Below are 20,517 nucleotides of genomic sequence, written 5' to 3' on the forward strand. Positions count from 1 at the left end.
AGAAAGCTCACTTGAGGACACAGCCACGGCTGAACACGCGTACGCACACACACACACACACACACACACACACACACACACACACACACACACACACACACACACACACACACACACACACACACACACACCTCATATCGCTGACTTCTTGGAATTGTGCAAGTGTGGCTCACTTGAGGACACAGCCACGGCTAAACATGCGTGTGTGTGTGTGTGTGTGCGCACACACACACACACACACACACACACACACACACACACACACACACACACACACACACACACACCTCATACCGCTGACTTCTTGTTGTTTTTTTAAGTGTAGAATTGTTGTATTGGGTGGTTTTTCTCTGGTATCTGCTTCATGGATCACGTGTCACTTGGACTCGTACTAAAAGCATGACAGAGTTGTGTGGTTTTTGTCAGCAGGATGGATGGATGTTTTTTTTTTACCACACTTCTGACGTAGTCTACGACTGTGGCTGAGCAGCAGCGCGCGCGCGTGCGTGCGTGCGTGCGTGTGTGTGTGTGTGTTATTGGTGCCTGTACTTTTGCATGTGACATTATGTCGCTCTGCTCCTGTGGTTTTAACACTTACAGATCATGTGCAGGCCTGTAAGGACTGTGTATGTGAGTGTGTATTAAAATAATGTGTGTGTATTTTGGGTTAGGACTAGACAGCTATACTTCTTCACTGTGCATTTTTAGTCTTGTTGACAAATATCATTGTCTATTGTTATTTTAGTTCATTAGTTTATTAATAAGAGAAGTACAGAGAAACACTGACAGTTTGATGTACTGTACACATATACAGTATACAGTCGCTGAAGATCATTTACAACACCATGCAGTCCTTTGATGGACATCAATAGTTCAAATTAAAATGACATTTTATAGTTAAACAGATTAAAATCACTGCAGTAGCACTTTTAAAACAACAGCATTGAACCAAAGTGCTGTACACTTAGTAAACAAATACAAAAAATACTAAGAATAAACAGGGGGAAAATAACCCTCTACATCAGCACACAAACCCTAATAATAAAATAAATGATAAAAACAGAAGAATAAAACAAACAAATTGGAGCATTACATATTTATGACCACAAATACCCAAATAATGACTCTGTGTTGAAGTGTCTGAGCAATAGACATAGATTTTTGACTTGTGCTCCTGTCGATTCTAAAAATTGAAAAATCTTCCTTTTTTTTCTTTAAAAAAAATAAGTTGTAATAGTTTGTTCAAAAACGTTATTAACGTTACTGTTTAACAAAATAGCCTGTTCAAAATGATGAAATGTTTTCCAAATGTGAGAGGTGTGTCTGTGCTGTGCTAGTGCATGTCTGGTCTGGTCTGTTTATCAAAGCATCCTGTCAGGACTCCTGACTGTTCTCTACAGAGTAGCCAAAGCAATTAACTAACATTCACTAAAAACATAAATAATGAATTGATGGATAGATAATACTTATAATTACCGGTAGGTATACTTGTATATGCAATGATAAAGTATTCCATAGAAAGAAGCAGTCAAATAAAAAATTATTTATTAAAATACAATTTAAGTCATGCAACGACTAGAAAAATATATTTTATAATGATTAATAATGACGGATTTCTACCCTAATATACAGATATTAAAATATAAGAAAAATGAACACTTCAAAGACTGCCTGTACATTCTCTCTCTCTCTCTCTCTCTCTCTCTCTCTCTCTCTCTCTCTCTCTCTCTCTCTCTCTCTCTCTCTCTCTCTCTCTCTCTCTCTCTCTCTCTCTCTCTCTCTCTCTCTCTCACACACACACACACACACACACACACACACACACACACACACACACACACACACACACACACACACACACACACACACACACACACACACACACAGACTGCTGTGGTTTTGTTCATAGAAGAATCTTGTCCCCACTTCCTTTTCTGTATTGCATAGTTCCCCTTCAAACTAAACACACACACACACACACACACACACACACACACACACACACACACACACACACACACACACACACACACACACACACACACACACACACACACACACACACAAAGTGTGAGAGTAAATGTTCTGTAATGACTTCCTGCTATACTATATTGAGTGTAAATGGTGCATTTATATAGCGCTTCTATCCGAAGCGCTTTACATTGATTGTGCCATTAACCCATTCACACACACATTCATACACCGATGGCGGAGGAAACCATGCAAGAAACCAACCAGCTCATCGGGAGCAATTAGGGGTTCAGCGTCTTGCTCAAGGACACTTCGACACTAACTCTAGGGGAGCGCCCCAGCTCTACCCGGCCACTCTACCCCTGAGCCACTGCGGCCCCATTGTGTGTGTGTGTGTGTGTGTGTGTGTGTGTGTGTGTGTGTGTGTGGGTGTGTGTGTGCGTGCGTGCGTGCGTGCGTGCGTGCGTGCGTGCGTGCGTGCGTGCGTGCGTGCGTGCGTGCGTGCGTGCGTGCGTGAGAGAGAGAGAGAGAGAGAGAGAGAGAGAGAGAGAGAGAGAGAGAGAGACACACACACACACACACACACACACACACACACACACACACACACACACACACACACACACACACACACACACACACACACACACAGAGACAGAGAGAGAGAGAGAGAGAGAGAGAGAGAGAGAGAGAGAGAGAGAGAGACAGAGAGAGACAGTAATGTTCCGCCTTCAACACTTCTGTTTGGCTACACAGCTACCTCCATGATGACATCATCATCATCACTTCTATTTCTCGCATTGGCTGCAGCTGAGAGAGAGAGAGAGAGAGAGAGAGAGAGAGAGAGAGAGAGACAGAGAGAGAGAGAGAGAGAGAGAGAGATGTTGCTTTAAACTTAGACTAAATGTTCTCCTCGCTCTCCCTGCCCCCCCCCCCCCCCCCCGTTCCTTAATTTCCCACTTTAGATGCACAAAAACTCATTTGACCGACTGCTTTAGCTTTACACTTGTTAATCTGTGATGTGACAATAAAGTTGATTCTGAATCTGACGGTGAAAACATTTAGGTGGGAAATACATTAGGCAATGTGGTGGTAACATTAACATGCTTCACTGTCTGTCTGTCTGTCTGTCTGTCTGTCTGTCTGTCTGTCTGTCTGTCTGTCTGTCTGTCTGTCTGTCTCTCTCTCTCTCTCTCTCTCTCTCTCTCTCTCTCTCTCTCTCTCTCTCTGTAAAGGTCACAAAAGCCATTGTAGCTGGACTCGATTAGTCACCCCATGGAGACTTGAATTCATGGATTTATTTTTGTTTTTGCCGCATTCCTAAGCCAATAATTTGATGACCTGCGGACCGGTAGGCAGCGATTCCGGTAGGAGACACAAAGGAGACTCATTGTGCCTCCTACCGGGAACCGCTGCCGGTCATCACATTGAAAATGAATTCAAGTCTCCATGGGGAGACTAATCGATAGAGCAAAAGTCATTTCATGGGCGAACTATCCCTTTAAGGTGTGTGTTTATGTAGAGGGTTAGTCTCACCTGCAGCTCTAGCTCTCACTATGCAGATGTAGATGTAGGTTGAAACCACGTATGGAGTGAGCACCAGCAGCTTAATGATCAGACTGGTCAGAGACATGAGGGGGGCTGCAGCGGAGGGTGGGGACGGTGGGCGAGGCATGGAAGATGAAGCTGTATAAAGAGAACAAAAGCCTTCAGTGTCCAAACACTGGTTCATCTTCTGCTGTGGTGGAAGAAGTACTCTTGTACCATGTTTCACTTAAGTAAAAGTAGCAATACCACAATATAAAAAGACTCTGTTACAAGTAAAAGGCCCGAGTTCAAAGTGTTACTTGAGTAAAAGTACAAAAGTGTTGGCATCAAAATGCACTTAAAGTATCAAAACTAAAAGTACTAAAATGTTTGAAAATAGCAGATCTACCAGCTTGTAGATCGGCTATTTTCAAATAGCCTATGTATAAAATAGGGTTGAAGTGGTTAATGTATGTTTTATAATATCATAATTTAATCTGCAAAGTAACTAGTAACTAAAGTTTTCAAATAATTGTAGTGGAGTAAAAGCACAATATTTGCCTCTGAGATGTAGTGGAGTAGAAGTAACAGTACAGAAAATTGAAAATACTCTAGTAAAGTAAAAATGACTCAACATTGTATTTAACTAAATGTACTTTACACCACTGATCTTCTGTTGATAATAGTCAAATAATCTCAAGTCTCACCCATCACTTCCATCCAGCTCTCTGGTGACTCTCCGATGTCAGAGATGTTACACTTGTAGAATGCAGACTTGTAAACACTGTGGATGGTCAGCTGTCCTGTAGACTCAGTGCCGAGGAGGGATCCGTTTTTGTAGAAATCAGCTGGGAGATCAGAGGATGTATTACCAGTGGTCTGGTCTTTGGACAGGCAGCGGAGTGTGACATCACTTCCCCCCGTCACAGGAAGTACAGGACTCTCCAGGATCACATCTGCATCTAGAACAGGGCGGGCAGGTTGAAACCAGTGGTGTAAAGTAACTAAGTACATTTACTCAAGTACTGTACTTAAGTAAAATGTTCAAGTATGTTTTACTTTACTGGAGTATTTCCAATGTTCTGTACTTTTACTTCTACTCCACTACAATCTAAAGGCCAATATTGATATATCCACTACAATTATTTGAACACTTTAGTTAGTTACGTTGTAGATTTTGATTATTATCACAAGACATACATAAACCACTTCAGCCCTACATACATTTCGGCCATTTGAAAATAGCCGATCTACAAGCTCACAACGTGTCGCGTCGCATCGCAAGCTTGTATATCTGCTATTTTCAAAAGATTTTTATAAACTTTATAGTTATACAGTTGAAAACTTGTGAAATAGGATATTCTGCATAATGAGTACTTTTTACTTTTGGTACTTTAAGTACATTTTGATACCAATACCTAGGTAATTTTCAAGTAAATTTTGAATTCCGGACTTTTACTTGTAAACTTCTACAATTTCTACATTGCAGTATTGATACTTTTACTTAAGTAAAGCATTTGAATACTTTTTCCACCACTGCTTGAAAGACACAGAACTGAATTATGTTAAAACTGCATGAATGTGGTAAACATGACAGACTACTTTAGGGTCCTTGCTTCATCATAACAAATGTTCTGTCACAAACTGTTGACTTCTTTTACAGCTGTACTGTACTCTGAGGTTACAATAAAAATGTTACTTTCATAAAATAATCCACGTCAATGTCGTATCAACTTTTAAATGAGCCTACAGTATGTCTTATTTAGTTGTCTGATATGCACCACTTATTATAGTCACTGATGAAACACATTGCATTATGTTATAGATATAGACTCAAGGCTGACTGTGTCACTGTTACATTTAACATGTGAGTACATACGGTTGGAAACATATGGCACTGATATGGTACCTGTGTTAACTAAGATACTATGTCTGTCTAGTGTCTATATCCACTCGTGATGAAATGATTGGTTGTACCAGAGATCAAAATGTTGATGGAGCGGCTGAGTTCTCCTGAGTTTGACTGACACCAGTAAAGTCCACTGTCCAGACGATACAGGGTTATGGTGCAGAATGCTCCTAAACAGAAAGAAAGGGATATCAGTTCAAAGTTGTCTGTCTGTCTGTCTGTCTGTCTGTCTGTCTGTCTGTCTGTCTGTCTGTCTGTCTGTCTGTCTGTCTGTCTGTCTGTCTGTCTGTCTGTCTGTCTGTCCGTCCGTCCGTCCGTCCGTCCGTCCGTCCGTCCGTCCGTCCGTCCGTCCGTCCGTCCGTCCGTCCGTCCGTCCGTCCGTCCGTCCGTCTACACACACACACACACACACACACACACACACACACACACACACACACACACACACACACACACACACACACACATACATACATACATACATACATACCTTCAGTGACGCCCCATTCATAGTTGCAGGTTCCATTGCCCTTCCCACTGGTGTGTCTCTTCGCAGACCACCCCGGCATAGAGTTCCCTTCTTCCTCACAGCTCAGTGAGATGGTCTCATGTTTAAAGAACTGACATCTGTCTGGACTGACTGTCAGAGACACTGGAAGAAAGAGAGAAAGAAAGAACACAGGGATGAGAGTTAGACAATGTGTGGCGATCAGATGTGAGCGGATATCTGTCATTGTAAATAACAACGTTAACGTCAGACGAAAAAACATTCTATAAATGTGACAGTAACAACATCATCGGTGGAAGACTGTTGAGGATGTAGCCGAAACACACCGTTCCTTGGATTGGTTAGAATGGCAGAGGGGGGGTTGGGTTGTGATGTGTTTTAGAGTTGCTTATGGTTGTTGTAGTAGTATGCATTTTCTATGGTGAATAAATACACCTTCTGGTTGCAACCTACTGCGTGGCTCTGTACTGATTTCCAGCCGCTAATACGGTCCTCCTCCCAGAATCCACTGGGGTGCAACCCGGCTTTGTCAAGCTTCTATAGGAACACAATTGGCCCGTGTTCAGGGGAGGGGGCTCCTCACAGGCAGGTGAGTCAGTAGGATACAACAGCAGTGACAATACACAGAAATGACTAAATTGGGTAGAAAAAGGGGGTAAAAAAACAAAAACAATACTAATACAGATTATTCAAATATTCAATATTGTCTATTCACTGCCAATATCAATTGCACATTCATTTATGTGGTTGGTAGTGAGGTTTGAAAAAGTCCTTAATTAACATGTGCTGTTCATTACGTAACAGGATGGTTGGAACACAAACAAGTCTTGTCTGTCACTACACTACCCAGAATGCAGTGCATGGAAGTTGTCTGTCTCACCATCTGGTTGAGCAGGTCCACAGCAGACGAGGAGATACAGCACTGTGTAGACAGACAGACAGACAGACAGACAGACAGACAGACAGACAGACAACAGACAGACAGATATCTTATTGAATCCAGTGTTAATCAAGTTCATGTACATTTTATTACCTCATCTCTCTATTTGGTTCAATTAATTTACTTTTCAGTGTTATATTCAAGTTCATTTCAATAATCCTTCACTTTGCAAAGTGCATTGATCATAGTTCAATATCTAAATATTGTAACAACTATTACAGACGTGGGTTTGGGTTCAACCCAACATATGGTACACGTCTACTGAGAAAGTGAAGTTAAACGTATCACAATTAGCAATAACTGAAGAGGTAGAGGGTATAGACTTGGGTGTAGTGAGGAAGCATGGCTTGCATGAATCGGCCGAGGCGACCTGGCAGGCAGGCAGGCAGGCCAGAGGCTCTGGTTGTCCCAGGTTTGATTCCAGGCCAGGCCAACAATGTGTCAAAGCGTCCCTTATGTAAATATACAGTGACAAATACCACAAAGGAGAGTGGACTATATGTGACCCGGCCTACTCCAAGCTAGTCTTTTCGGGGACTCAGCAGAAAATTATCATTATTCATCGTCACAACCAGTCATTTGTAGTTTATTAATTTTCAGCCTGGGCTTCCATTTGCGCCAGATAAAACGCTAAACCATCGATCCGACACTTTAATTTGGCAACAAAACAAGGATTTCTGACTGTCTCTTTAAATACATCTACCCAAAATGAGTGCAAAGCAGAGTGTGAAAAGTGTTCAATGAATAAAGTTTCGATTAATCTGATGAAACTAAAATAAGACTGAAATAAAGTACTCACATGATATTATGTAGCTTGATGCAAATTTCATCGCGACAAGCTGACTGACTGAAAGTGACTGAGTGAGATGTGGTTTGACGTATACGTATACCCCTGCTGCTGCCTTGTTGTCTGGCGGGTCTATTTCCTTTTGGTAACATGCTATTTCCTTTTGGTAACATGCATGCTCAATGCACACACACACACACACACACACACACACACACACACACACACACACACACACACACACACACACACACACACACACACACACACACACACACACACACACACACACACACACACACACACACACACACACACACACACACACAATCACAATCAACATACACAAGCAAAACAAATATCAATACACTACACATTACAAGTATAGATTTAAAAAAAAAAACTCTTATTTTGAAATGCGCATCGTTTTGAAAGGACACATATTTCTGGGGGCCCCTTGACTAACGTGCATCAAGCCTACGTTCCCCACGCACAAGTACAAGTAAACAACACAGATGTGGGACATTATGGAATATAAAAACTTTGGGGCAAAAGTTCCTAGCGTCAAATCAAATGGGTTCAGATCTGAGCCAATGTCTCCTGAGGTGGCGCGTCTGAAGCTTGTCCTGGACAGGGGTCTCCAGGCGTAAAAACGGACAGTAAAAAAATAAAAGAAATACACAAATATATATATATTTTTTTGCCTAAACAAATCTAGGCTTGGTGTTTGTCCCCCCGGCCTCATGGCGTCCTAGGCAATTGCCTACTCTGCCTAATGGAAGGGCTGGGTCTGCACACACACACACCCACGCACACACGCACACACGCACACACCCAGCCTCCCCAGCTAAGGCCATGCAGAACAGAAAGTGCACGCCTATCATTAATTAACAGCACTGTGTGGCGATAATAAAAGCAGGTCTGGTCAATATTCTTTTGTCAATATTTCCCCCCAAAATCTGCCAAACAGAATGCTGACTATAGGCTATAGTGCAACTTTCCTAAATGCCACCTTGACCTTGGGTCACGTCACTAGTGCACCCTGTCCATTAAACACTGATTTGTAGGCTACTTGTGTGCCAGTTGTGGATCATACCAGAGACTTGGACTTTTTTGCTCTTCCTCATGGACCTGTGGATTATACCAGTGTCAGTTGCCTTATGTGGACTACAGTATGCGTGCAACACAGTGTTGCCAGATTTCGTGAAAGAAATAAGCCGATCTACACGCTCACAACGCGGCGCGACGCGTTGTAAGCTTGTAGATCTGCTATTTTCAAAACAAGCTTGGAATATTTGGAATATTTGGATTTTTTTAAAACATTCTAACAACACAATCTGGTACAAAACATTTTCAGTTGGGGATTAGGGACGAATATTAATGAGGGGGTCCATGACATGAAAATATTCGAGTACAACATTAGGAAACAAGCCCAAATAAACAACTACACTTTAGAAACAAGACCAAATAAACAACTACACTAACAAGCCCCAAAAAAACACGACCTGCAACTACCAATATTATGTACAGAAAAAAAAGCCCAAAGTAGTTTATAATAAGCAGACATGGCAACCCTGATTTAACACAGAAAATCTAGACTAGGATCAAGTGTCTGCTGGGAGGTTGATCCGGTCGGGGTCTAAAAGCAGATACGGAAACGGTTAATGCATGTAATGTGTGGGTCTCAATGATCAGATATGGAGGGCGGGCTTTAGACCGGATCACACTGGTTCATTCCATTGAGTTCACTCTGAACGCCGTGTCGTGTGTAAAGCCTGGTCAACAGCGACATCTATTGGAAGACAATGTGATAGTTCTGATGACTGCACGGATGAAATCGAAAGTAAATCAACTATAAATCTGTGATGGCGGATCACTCGGTCTCATATCTGTCCTTCCATCTCAGTGTTTATTTCTACATTGTCCTGGTCATATGGAGCAGCTGTTACAACACATCTGTGACAGGTAATGTTAGTTATAATGTTACATAATAATACAATTTATTACAGTTATTACAGTGGAGTAACGCAGAGGGGCTGATAAAGTTGTAGCCAGTGGTGGAAAAAGCACTCAAATCTTGTACTTAAGTAAAAGCATCAATACTGCAACGTAGAAATACTCTGTTGCAAGTAAAAGTCCGGAATTCAAAATGTACTTGAGTAAAAGTACAAAAGTATTTGTATCAAAATATACTTAAAGTACAAGTGCAAAAGTAAAAGTACTCATTCTGCTGAATGACCCATTTCACAAGTTTTCGAATGTGTCAAAATGTCAAAACATCTTTTAAAAATAGCAGATCTTCAAGCTCACAATGCGTTTCAGGCAATTTAGAGTTGATTGGTAGTACAGTAGTGACTTTTTTTGGTCCCTAACATTCATCAGCTCTGGACTTAGTAAATTTTCTTTTTTCACCATTGTGTCACTACCGAAACGAAAGTTAAATCCGAAAAAATCACTAAGTGTGGAGGCCAAAATCGTCCCCCCAAAAACCTGTTAGGAGTAGTTTCAGGCAATTTAGAGTTGATTGGTAGTACTTTGTAGTGACTTTTTTTGGTCCCTAACATTCATCGAGCTCTGGACTTAGTAAATTTTCTTTTTTCACCATTGTGTCACTACCGAAACGAAAGTTGGTCACTACCGAAACGAAAGTTAAATCCGAAAAAATCACTAAGTGTGGAGGCCAAAATCGTCCCCCCAAAAACCTGTTAGGAGTACGTTTCAGGCAATTTAGAGTTGATTGGTAGTACTTTGTAGTGACATTTTTTGGTCCCTAACATTCATCGAGCTCTGGACTTTGTACATTTTCTTTTTTCACCATTGTGTCACTACCGAAACGAAAGTTGGTCACTACCGAAACGAAAGTTAAATCCGAAAAAAATCACTAAGTGTGGAGGCCAAAATCGTCCCCCTGAAAACTTGTTAGGAGTACGTTTCAGGCAATTTAGAGTTGATTGGTAGTACTTTGTAGTGAAACTTTTTTTGGTCCCTAACATTCATCGAGCTCTGGACTTAGTACATTTATTTTTTCACCATTGGGTCACTACCGAAACGAAACCGAAACGAAAGTTAAATCCGAAAAAATCACTAAGTGTGGAGGCCAAAATCGTCCCCCCAAAAACCTGTTAGGAGTACGTTTCAGGCGATTTAGAGTTGATCGGTAGTACTTTGTAGTGACTTTTTTTGGTCCCTAACATTCATCGAGCTCTGGACTTAGTCAATTTTCTTTTTTCACCATTGTGTCACTACCGAAACGAAAGTTGGTCACTACCGAAACGAAAGTTAAATCCGAAAAAGTCACTAAGTGTGGATGCCAAAATCGTCCCCCCAAAAACCTGTTAGGAGTACGTTTCAGGCAATTTAGAGTTGATTGGTAGTACTTTATAGTGACTTTTTGTTTGGTCCCTAACATTCATCGAGCTCTTGACTTAGTACATTTTCTTTTTTCACCATTGTGTCACTACCGAAACGAAAGTTGGTCACTACCGAAACGAAAGTTAAATCAAAAATCACTAAGTGTGGAGGCCAAAATCGCCCCCCCAAAAACCTGTTAGGAGTACGTTTCAGGCAATTTAGAGTTGATTGGTAGTACTTTGTAGTGACTTTTTGTTTGGTACCTAACATTCATCGAGCTCTGGACTTAGTCAATTTTCTTTTTTCACCATTGTGTCACTACCGAAACGAAAGTTGGTCACTACCGAAACGAAAGTTCAATCCGAAAAAATCACTAAGTGTGGAGGCCAAAATCGTCCCCCAAAAAACCTGTTAGGAGTACGTTTCAGGCAATTTAGAGTTGATTGGTAGTACTTTGTAGTGACTTTTTTTCGTACCAAACATTCATCGAGCTCTGGACTTAGTAAATTTTCTTTTTTCACCATTTTGTCACTACCGAAACGAAAGTTAAATCCGAAAAAATCACTAAGTGTGGAGGCCAAAATCGTCCCCCCAAAAACCTGTTAGGAGTACGTTTCAGGCAATTTAGAGTTGATTGGTAGTACTTTGTAGTGACTTTTTTTGGTTCCTAACATTCATCGAGCTCTGGACTTAGTAAATTTTCTTTTTTCCCCATTGTGTCACTACCGAAACGAAAGTTGGTCACTACCGAAACTAAAGTTAAATCCGAAAAAATCACTAAGTGTGGAGGCCAAAATCGTCCCCCCAAAAACCTGTTAGGAGTACGTTTTCAGGCAATTTAGAGTTGATTGGTAGTACTTTGTAGTGACTTTTTTTGGTTCCTAACATTCATCGAGCTCTGGACTTAGTAAATTTTATTTTTTCCCCATTGTGTCACTACCGAAACGAAAGTTGGTCACTACCGAAACTAAAGTTAAATCCGAAAAAATCACTAAGTGTGGAGGCCAAAATCGTCCCCCCAAAAACCTGTTAGGAGTACGTTTTCAGGCAATTTAGAGTTGATTGGTAGTACTTTGTAGTGACTTTTTTTGGTCCCGAACATTCATCGAGCTCTGGACTTAGTACATTTTCTTTTTTCACCATTGTGTCACTACCGAAACGAAAGTTGGTCACTACCAAAACGAAAGTTAAATCCGAAAAAATCACTAAGCGTGGAGGCCAAAATCGTCCCCCCAAAAACTTGTTAGGAGTACGTTTCAGGCAATTTAGAGTTGATTGGTAGTACTTTGTAGTGACATTTTTTGGTTCCTAACATTCATCGAGCTCTGGACTTAGTAAAATGTATTTTTTCACCATTGTGTCACTACCGAAACGAAAGTTGGTCACTACCGAAACGAAAGTTAAATCCGAAAAAATCACTAAGTGTGGAGGGCAAAATCGTCCCCCCAAAAACCTGTTAGGAGTACGTTTCAGGCAATTTAGAGTTGATTGGTAGTACTTTGTAGTGACATTTTTCGGTTCCTAACATTCATCGAGCTCTGGACTTAGTACATTTTCTTTTTTCCCCATTGTGTCACTACCGAAACGTAAGTTGGTCACTACCGAAACTAAAGTTAAATCCGAAAAAATCACTAAGTGTGGAAGCCAAAATCGTCCCCCCAAAAACCTGTTAGGAGTACGTTTTCAGGCAATTTAGAGTTGATTGGTAGTACTTTGTAGTGACTTTTTTTGGTCCCGAACATTCATCGAGCTCTGGACTTAGTACATTTTCTTTTTTCACCATTGTGTCACTACCGAAACGAAAGTTGGTCACTACCAAAACGAAAGTTAAATCCGAAAAAATCACTAAGCGTGGAGGCCAAAATCATCCCACCGAAAACCTGTTAGGAGTACGTTTCAGGCAATTTAGAGTTGATTGGTAGTACTTTGTAGTGACACTTTTGTTAGTCCCTAACATTCATCGAGCTCTGGACTTAGTACATTTATTTTTTCACCATTGGGTCACTACCGAAACGAAACCGAAACGAAAGTTAAATCCGAAATAATCACTAAGTGTGGAGGCCAAAATCGTCCCCCCGAAAACCTGTTAGGAGTACGTTTCAGGCAATTTAGAGTTGATTGGTAGTACTTTGTAGTGACACTTTTTTTGGTCCCTAACATTCATCGAGCTCTGGACTTAGTAAATGTATTTTTTCACCATTGAGTCACTACCGAAACGAAACCGAAACGAAAGTTAAATCCGAAAAAATCACTGAGTGTGGAGGCCAAAATCGTCCCCCCGAAAACCTGTTAGGAGTACGTTTCAGGCAATTTAGAGTTGATTGGTAGTACTTTGTAGTGACACTTTTTTTGGTCCCTAACATTCATCGAGCTCTGGACTTAGTAAAACATTTTTTTCACCATTGGGTCACTACCGAAACGAAACCGAAACGAAATGTAAATCCGAAAAAATCACTAAGTGTGGAGGCCAAAATCTTCCCCCCGAAAACCTGTTAGGAGTACGTTTCAGGCAATTTAGAGTTGATTGTAAGTACTTTGTAGTGACACTTTTTTTGGTCCCTAACATTCATCGAACTCTGGACTTAGTACATTTATTTTTTCACCATTGGGTCACTACCGAAACGAAAGTTGGTCACTACCGAAACGAAAGTTAAATCCGAAAAAATCACTAAGTGTGGAGGCCAAAATCGTCCCCCCGAAAACTTGTTAGGAGTACGTTTCAGGCAATTTAGAGTTGATTGGTAGTACTTTGTAGTGACACTTTTTTTGGTCCCTAACATTCATCGAGCTCTGGACTTAGTAAATTTATTTTTTCACCATTGGGTCACCACCGAAACGAAAGTTGGTCACTACCGAAACGAAAGTTAAATCTGAAAAAATCACTAAGTGTGGAGGCCAAAATCGTCCCCCCGAAAACTTGTTAGGAGTACGTTTCAGGCAATTTAGAGTTGATTGGTAGTACTTTGTAGTGAAACTTTTTTGGTCCCTAACATTCATCGAGCTCTGGACTTAGTACATTTATTTTTTCACCATTGGGTCACTACCGAAACGAAACAAAACGAAAGTTAAATCCGAAAAAAATCACTAAGTGTGGAGGCCAAAATCGCCCCCCCCCCCTAAAACCTGTTAGGAGTACGTTTCAGGCAATTTAGAGTTGATTGGTAGTACTTTGTAGTGACACTTTTTTTGGTCCCTAACATTCATCGAGCTCTGGACTTAGTAAATTTTTTTTTTCACCATTGGGTCACTACCGAAACGAAACCGAAACGAAATTTAAATCCGAAAAAATCACTAAGTGTGGAGGCCAAAATCTTCCCCCCGAAAACCTGTTAGGAGTACGTTTCAGGCAATTTAGAGTTGATTGTAAGTACTTTGTAGTGACACTTTTTTTGGTCCCTAACATTCATCGAACTCTGGACTTAGTACATTTATTTTTTCACCATTGGGTCACTACCGAAACGAAAGTTGGTCACTACCGAAACGAAAGTTAAATCCGAAAAAATCACTAAGTGTGGAGGCCAAAATCGTCCCCCCCGAAAACTTGTTAGGAGTACGTTTCAGGCAATTTAGAGTTGATTGGTAGTACTTTGTAGTGACACTTTTTTTGGTCCCTAACATTCATCGAGCTCTGGACTTAGTAAATTTATTTTTTCACCATTGGGTCACCACCGAAACGAAAGTTGGTCACTACCGAAACGAAAGTTAAATCTGAAAAAATCACTAAGTGTGGAGGCCAAAATCGTCCCCCCGAAAACTTGTTAGGAGTACGTTTCAGGCAATTTAGAGTTGATTGGTAGTACTTTGTAGTGAAACTTTTTTGGTCCCTAACATTCATCGAGCTCTGGACTTAGTACATTTATTTTTTCACCATTGGGTCACTACCGAAACGAAACAAAACGAAAGTTAAATCCGAAAAAAATCACCAAGTGTGGAGGCCAAAATCGCCCCCCCCCCCCTAAAACCTGTTAGGAGTACGTTTCAGGCAATTTAGAGTTGATTGGTAGTACTTTGTAGTGACTTTTTTTGGTCCCTAACATTCATCGAGTTCTGGACTTAGTAAATTTTCTTTTTTTCACCATTGTGTCACTACCGAAACGAAAGTTGGTCACTACCAAAACAAAAGTTAAATCCGAAAAAATCACTAAGTGTGGAGGCCAAAATCGTCCCCCCAAAAACCTGTTAGGAGTACGTTTCAGGCAATTTAGAGTTGATTGGTAGTACTTTGTAGTGACATTTTTTGGTTCCTAACATTCATCGAGCTCTGGACTTAGTACATTTTCTTTTTTCACCATTGTGTCACTACCGAAACGAAAGTTGGTCACTACCGAAACGAAAGTTAAATCCGAAAAAATCACTAAGTGTGGAGGCCAAAATCGTCCCCCCAAAAACCTGTTAGGAGTACGTTTCAGGCGATTTAGAGTTGATCGGTAGTACTTTGTAGTGACTTTTTTTGGTCCCTAACATTCATCGAGCTCTGGACTTAGTCAATTTTCTTTTTTCACCATTGTGTCACTACCGAAACGAAAGTTGGTCACTACCGAAACGAAAGTTAAATCCGAAAAAGTCACTAAGTGTGGATGCCAAAATCGTCCCCCCAAAAACCTGTTAGGAGTACGTTTCAGGCAATTTAGAGTTGATTGGTAGTACTTTATAGTGACTTTTTGTTTGGTCCCTAACATTCATCGAGCTCTTGACTTAGTACATTTTCTTTTTTCACCATTGTGTCACTACCGAAACGAAAGTTGGTCACTACCGAAACGAAAGTTAAATCCGAAAAAATCACTAAGTGTGGAGGCCAAAATCGCCCCCCCAAAAACCTGTTAGGAGTACGTTTCAGGCAATTTAGAGTTGATTGGTAGTACTTTGTAGTGACTTTTTGTTTGGTACCTAACATTCATCGAGCTCTGGACTTAGTAAATTTTCTTTTTTCACCATTGTGTCACTACCGAAACGAAAGTTGGTCACTACCGAAACGAAAGTTCAATCCGAAAAAATCACTAAGTGTGGAGGCCAAAATCGTCCCCCAAAAAACCTGTTAGGAGTACGTTTCAGGCAATTTAGAGTTGATTGGTAGTACTTTGTAGTGACTTTTTTTCGTACCAAACATTCATCGAGCTCTGGACTTAGTAAATTTTCTTTTTTCACCATTTTGTCACTACCGAAACGAAAGTTAAATCCGAAAAAATCACTAAGTGTGGAGGCCAAAATCGTCCCCCCAAAAACCTGTTAGGAGTACGTTTCAGGCAATTTAGAGTTGATTGGTAGTACTTTGTAGTGACTTTTTTTGGTTCCTAACATTCATCGAGCTCTGGACTTAGTAAATTTTCTTTTTTCCCCATTGTGTCACTACCAAAACGAAAGTTGGTCACTACCGAAACTAAAGTTAAATCCGAAAAAATCACTAAGTGTGGAGGCCAAAATCGTCCCCCCAAAAACCTGTTAGGAGTACGTTTTCAGGCAATTTAGAGTTGATTGGTAGTACTTTGTAGTGACTTTTTTTGGTCCCGAACATTCATCGAGCTCTGGACTTAGTACATTTTCTTTTTTCACCATTGTGTCACTACCGAAACGAAAGTTGGTCACTACCAAAACGAAAGTTAAATCCGAAAAAATCACTAAGCGTGGAGGCCAAAATCGTCCCCCCAAAAACTTGTTAGGAGTACGTTTCAGGCAATTTAGAGTTGATTGGTAGTACTTTGTAGTGACATTTTTTGGTTCCTAACATTCATCGAGCTCTGGACTTAGTAAAATGTATTTTTTCCCCATTGTGTCACTACCGAAACGAAAGTTGGTCACTACCGAAACTAAAGTTAAATCCGAAAAAATCACTAAGTGTGGAGGCCAAAATCGTCCCCCCAAAAACCTGTTAGGAGTACGTTTTCAGGCAATTTAGAGTTGATTGGTAGTACTTTGTAGTGACTTTTTTTGGTCCCGAACATTCATCGAGCTCTGGACTTAGTACATTTTCTTTTTTCACCATTGTGTCACTACCGAAACGAAAGTTGGTCACTACCAAAACGAAAGTTAAATCCGAAAAAATCACTAAGCGTGGAGGCCAAAATCGTCCCCCCAAAAACCTGTTAGGAGTACGTTTCAGGCAATTTAGAGTTGATTGGTAGTACTTTGTAGTGACATTTTTTGGTTCCTAACATTCATCGAGCTCTGGACTTAGTAAAATGTATTTTTTCACCATTGTGTCACTACCGAAACGAAAGTTGGTCACTACCGAAACGAAAGTTAAATCCGAAAAAATCACTAAGTGTGGAGGGCAAAATTGTCCCCCCAAAAACCTGTTAGGAGTACGTTTCAGGCAATTTAGAGTTGATTGGTAGTACTTTGTAGTGACATTTTTTGGTTCCTAACATTCATCGAGCTCTGGACTTAGCAAATTTTCTTTTTTCACCATTGTGTCACTACCGAAACGAAAGTTGGTCACTACCGAAACGAGAGTTAAATCCGAAAAAATCACTAAGTGTGGAGGCCAAAATCGTCCCCCCAAAAACCTGTTAGGAGTACGTTTCAGGCAATTTAGAGTTGATTGGTAATTTTCGTTTCGGTAAAATTTATTTTACCGAAACGAAAGTTAAATCCAAAAAAATCACTAAGTGTGCAGGCCAAAATCGTCCCCCCAAAAACCTGTTAGGAGTACGTTTTAGGCAATTTAGAGTTGATTGGTAGTACTTTGTAGTGACTTTTTTGGTCCCTAACAGTCATCGAGCTCTGGACTTAGTAAATTTATTTTTTCACCATTGTGTCACTACCGAAACGAAAGTTTGTCACTACCGAAACGAAAGTTAAATCCGAAAAAATCACTAAGTGTGGAGGCCAAAATCGTCCCCCCAAAAACCTGTTATGAGTACGTTTCAGACAATTTAGAGTTGATTCGGATTTAACTTTCGTTTCGGTAGTGACAAACTTTCATTTCGGTAGTGACACAATGGTGAAAAATGTATTTGTCTTGTTTGTTGTTCAAGTCAAAGCACCAGGAAGGCTTTAGTTCTTGGCCAACAGTTAGCTCAATGGGTTGAGATGCAGTATTCATAATCCAGAGGCCATGAGTTCAAATCCCAATGGTGTCTTTACTGTGATGCTTCCCTTTGCAGACTAACTTCTAGAAAAACAAGTTTAAAACACCAGTAAACCTGTAACTCTCAGCCAACAGCTTAGCTCAACTGGTAGAGCGTCTGTCCAATAACAAGACTTGACTTGAGTGGGTTCGGTTCCCACTCGAGTCAAGTGTCCCCGGTAACTTGGGGCAACGGATAAATTGACTGATATCCTTAGTGATGCTTCCCTTTGCAGACTAACTTCTAGAAAAACAAGTTAAAACCACAAGGAAACCTGTAACTCTCAGCCAACAGCTTAGCTCAACTGGTAGAGCGTCTGTCCAATAACATGACTTGACTTGACTTGAGTGGGTTCGATTCCCACTCGAGTCAAGGTTCCCCGGTAACTTGGGGCAACGGATAAATTGACTGATATCCTTAGTGATGCTTCCCTTTGCAGACTAACTTCTAGAAAAGCAAGTTAAAACCACAAGGAAACCTGTAACTCTCAGCCAACAGCATAGCTTAACTGGTGGAGCGTCTGTCCAATAACATGACTTGACTTGAGTGGGTTCGATTCCCACTCGAGTCAAGTGTCCCCGGTAACTTGGGGCAACGGATAAATTGACTGATATCCTTAGTGATGCTTCCCTTTGCAGACTAACTTCTAGAAAAACAAGTTAAAACCACCAGGAAACCTGTAACTCTCAGCCAACAGCATAGCTCAACTGGTAGAGCGTCTGTCCAATAACATGACTTGGCCTGACTTGAGTGGGTTCGATTCCCACTCGAGTCAAGTGGCCCCGGTAACTTGGGGCAACGGATAAATTGACTGATATCCTTAGTGATGGATTCATTGACTGATATCCTTAGTGATGCTTCCCTTTGCAGACTAACTTCTAGAAAAACAAGTTAAAACCACCAGGAAACCTGTAACTCTCAGCCAACAGCATAGCTCAAATGGTAGAGCGTCTGTCCAATAACATGACTTGGCTTGACTTGAGTGGGTTCGATTCCCACTCGAGTCAAGTGTCCCCGGTAACTTGGGGCAACGGATAAATTGAGTGATATCCATAGTGATGCTTCCCTTTTCAGACTAACTTCTAGAAAAGCAAGTTAAAACCACAAGGAAACCTGTAACTCTCAGCCAACAGCATAGCTTAACTGGTAGAGCGTCTGTCCAATAACATGACTTGACTTGAGTGGGTTCGATTCCCACTCGAGTCAAGTGTCCCCGGTAACTTGGGGCAACGGATAAATTGACTGATATCCTTAGTGATGCTTCCCTTTGCAGACTAACTTCTAGTAAAACAAGTTAAAACCTTGACTCTTGACTCGAGTGGGAATCGAACCCACTCAAGTCAAGCCAAGTCATGTTATTGGACAGACGCTCTACCAGTTGAGCTATGCTGTTGGCTGAGAGTTACAGGTTTCCTGGTGGTTTTAACTTGTTTTTCTAGAAGTTAGTCTGCAAAGGGAATCATCACTAAGGATATCAGTCAATTTATCCATCACTAAGGATAACAGTCAATTTATCCGTTGCCCCAAGTTCCCGGGGACACTTGACTTGAGTGGGAATCGAACCCACTCAAGTCAAGCCAAGTCATGTTATTGGACAGACGCTCTACCAGTTGAGCTATGCTGTTGGCTGAGAGTTACAGGTTTCCTGGTGGTTTTAACTTGTTTTTCTAGAAGTTAGTCTGCAAAGGGAAGCATCACTAAGGATATCAGTCAATTTATCCATCACTAAGGATATCAGTCAATTTATCCGTTGCCCCAAGTTACCGGGGACACTTGACTCGAGTGGGAATCGAACCCACTCAAGTCAAGCCAAGTCATGTTATTGGACAGACGCTCTACCAGTTAAGCTATGCTGTTGGCTGAGAGTTACAGGTTTCCTGGTGGTTTTAACTTGTTTTTCTAGAAGTTAGTCTGCAAAGGGAATCATCACTAAGGATATCAGTCAATTTATCCATCACCAAGGATATCAGTCAATTTATCCGTTGCCCCAAGTTACCGGGGACACTTGACTCGAGTGGGAATCGAACCCACTCAGTCAAGTCAAGTCATGTTATTGGACAGACGCTCTACCAGTTGAGCTATGCTGTTGGCTGAGAGTTACAGGTTTCCTGGTGGTTTTAACTTGTTTTTCTATAAGTTAGTCTGCAAAGGGAAGCATCACTAAGGATATCAGTCAATTTATCCATCACTAAGGATATCAGTCAATTTATCCGTTGCCCCAAGTTACCGGGGACACTTGACTCGAGTGGGAATCGAACCCACTCAAGTCAAGCCAAGTCATGTTATTGGACAGACGCTCTACCAGTTGAGCTATGCTGTTGGCTGAGAGTTACAGGTTTTTTTTTGGTCCCTAACATTCATCGAGCTCTGGACTTAGTACATTTTCTTTTTTCACCATTTGTTTCAATACCGAAAAGAAAGTTAAATCCGAAAAAATCACTAAGTGTGGAGGCCAAA

At 41.0% G+C, this 20,517-nt stretch overlaps 2 protein-coding genes across 2 annotated transcripts in view; one reads left to right on the forward strand and one right to left on the reverse strand.

Annotated features, from left to right (window-relative positions):
• Positions 1-2,627: 2,627 nt before the first annotated feature.
• LOC311035443 (Fc receptor-like protein 5) lies at positions 2,628-7,730 on the reverse strand. Its single transcript, XM_084043643.1, has 7 exons — positions 7,655-7,730; positions 6,796-6,837; positions 5,898-6,059; positions 5,476-5,577; positions 4,206-4,460; positions 3,508-3,657; positions 2,628-2,781 (listed from the first exon to the last, which is right to left on the reverse strand). Exons 1-7 carry the CDS (start codon positions 7,683-7,685, stop codon positions 2,720-2,722), a joined length of 804 nt encoding a protein of 267 aa, XP_083899769.1. The 5' UTR covers positions 7,686-7,730; the 3' UTR covers positions 2,628-2,719.
• A 1,785-nt stretch (positions 7,731-9,515) lies between these two features.
• LOC311035435 (uncharacterized protein) overlaps positions 9,516-20,517 on the forward strand; it is an 18,346-nt gene continuing 7,344 nt past the window's right edge. The window contains exon 1 of the mRNA XM_084043631.1: positions 9,516-9,607. The gene's annotated coding sequence lies outside the window, so the exon portion shown is untranslated. The remainder of the gene's footprint in view (positions 9,608-20,517) is intronic.

The sequence above is a fragment of the Gymnoscopelus microlampas genome (assembly GCF_963454915.1).
Source record: "Gymnoscopelus microlampas genome assembly, chromosome: 19".
Classification (NCBI taxonomy): Eukaryota; Metazoa; Chordata; class Actinopteri; order Myctophiformes; family Myctophidae; genus Gymnoscopelus; species Gymnoscopelus microlampas.

Bases quoted from the DNA above. Each gene is read 5' to 3' on its own strand.
- LOC311035443 (XM_084043643.1), bottom strand. From the start codon at position 7,685: ATGAAATTTGCATCAAGCTACATAATATCAT. The intron at 6,060-6,795 runs GTGAGACAGACA...TCTTTCTTCCAG, and splicing joins TGGACCTGCTCAACCAGATG to TGTCTCTGACAGTCAGTCCA. The intron at 3,658-4,205 runs GTGAGACTTGAG...CTCTTTATACAG, and splicing joins GAGCTGGATGGAAGTGATGG to CTTCATCTTCCATGCCTCGC.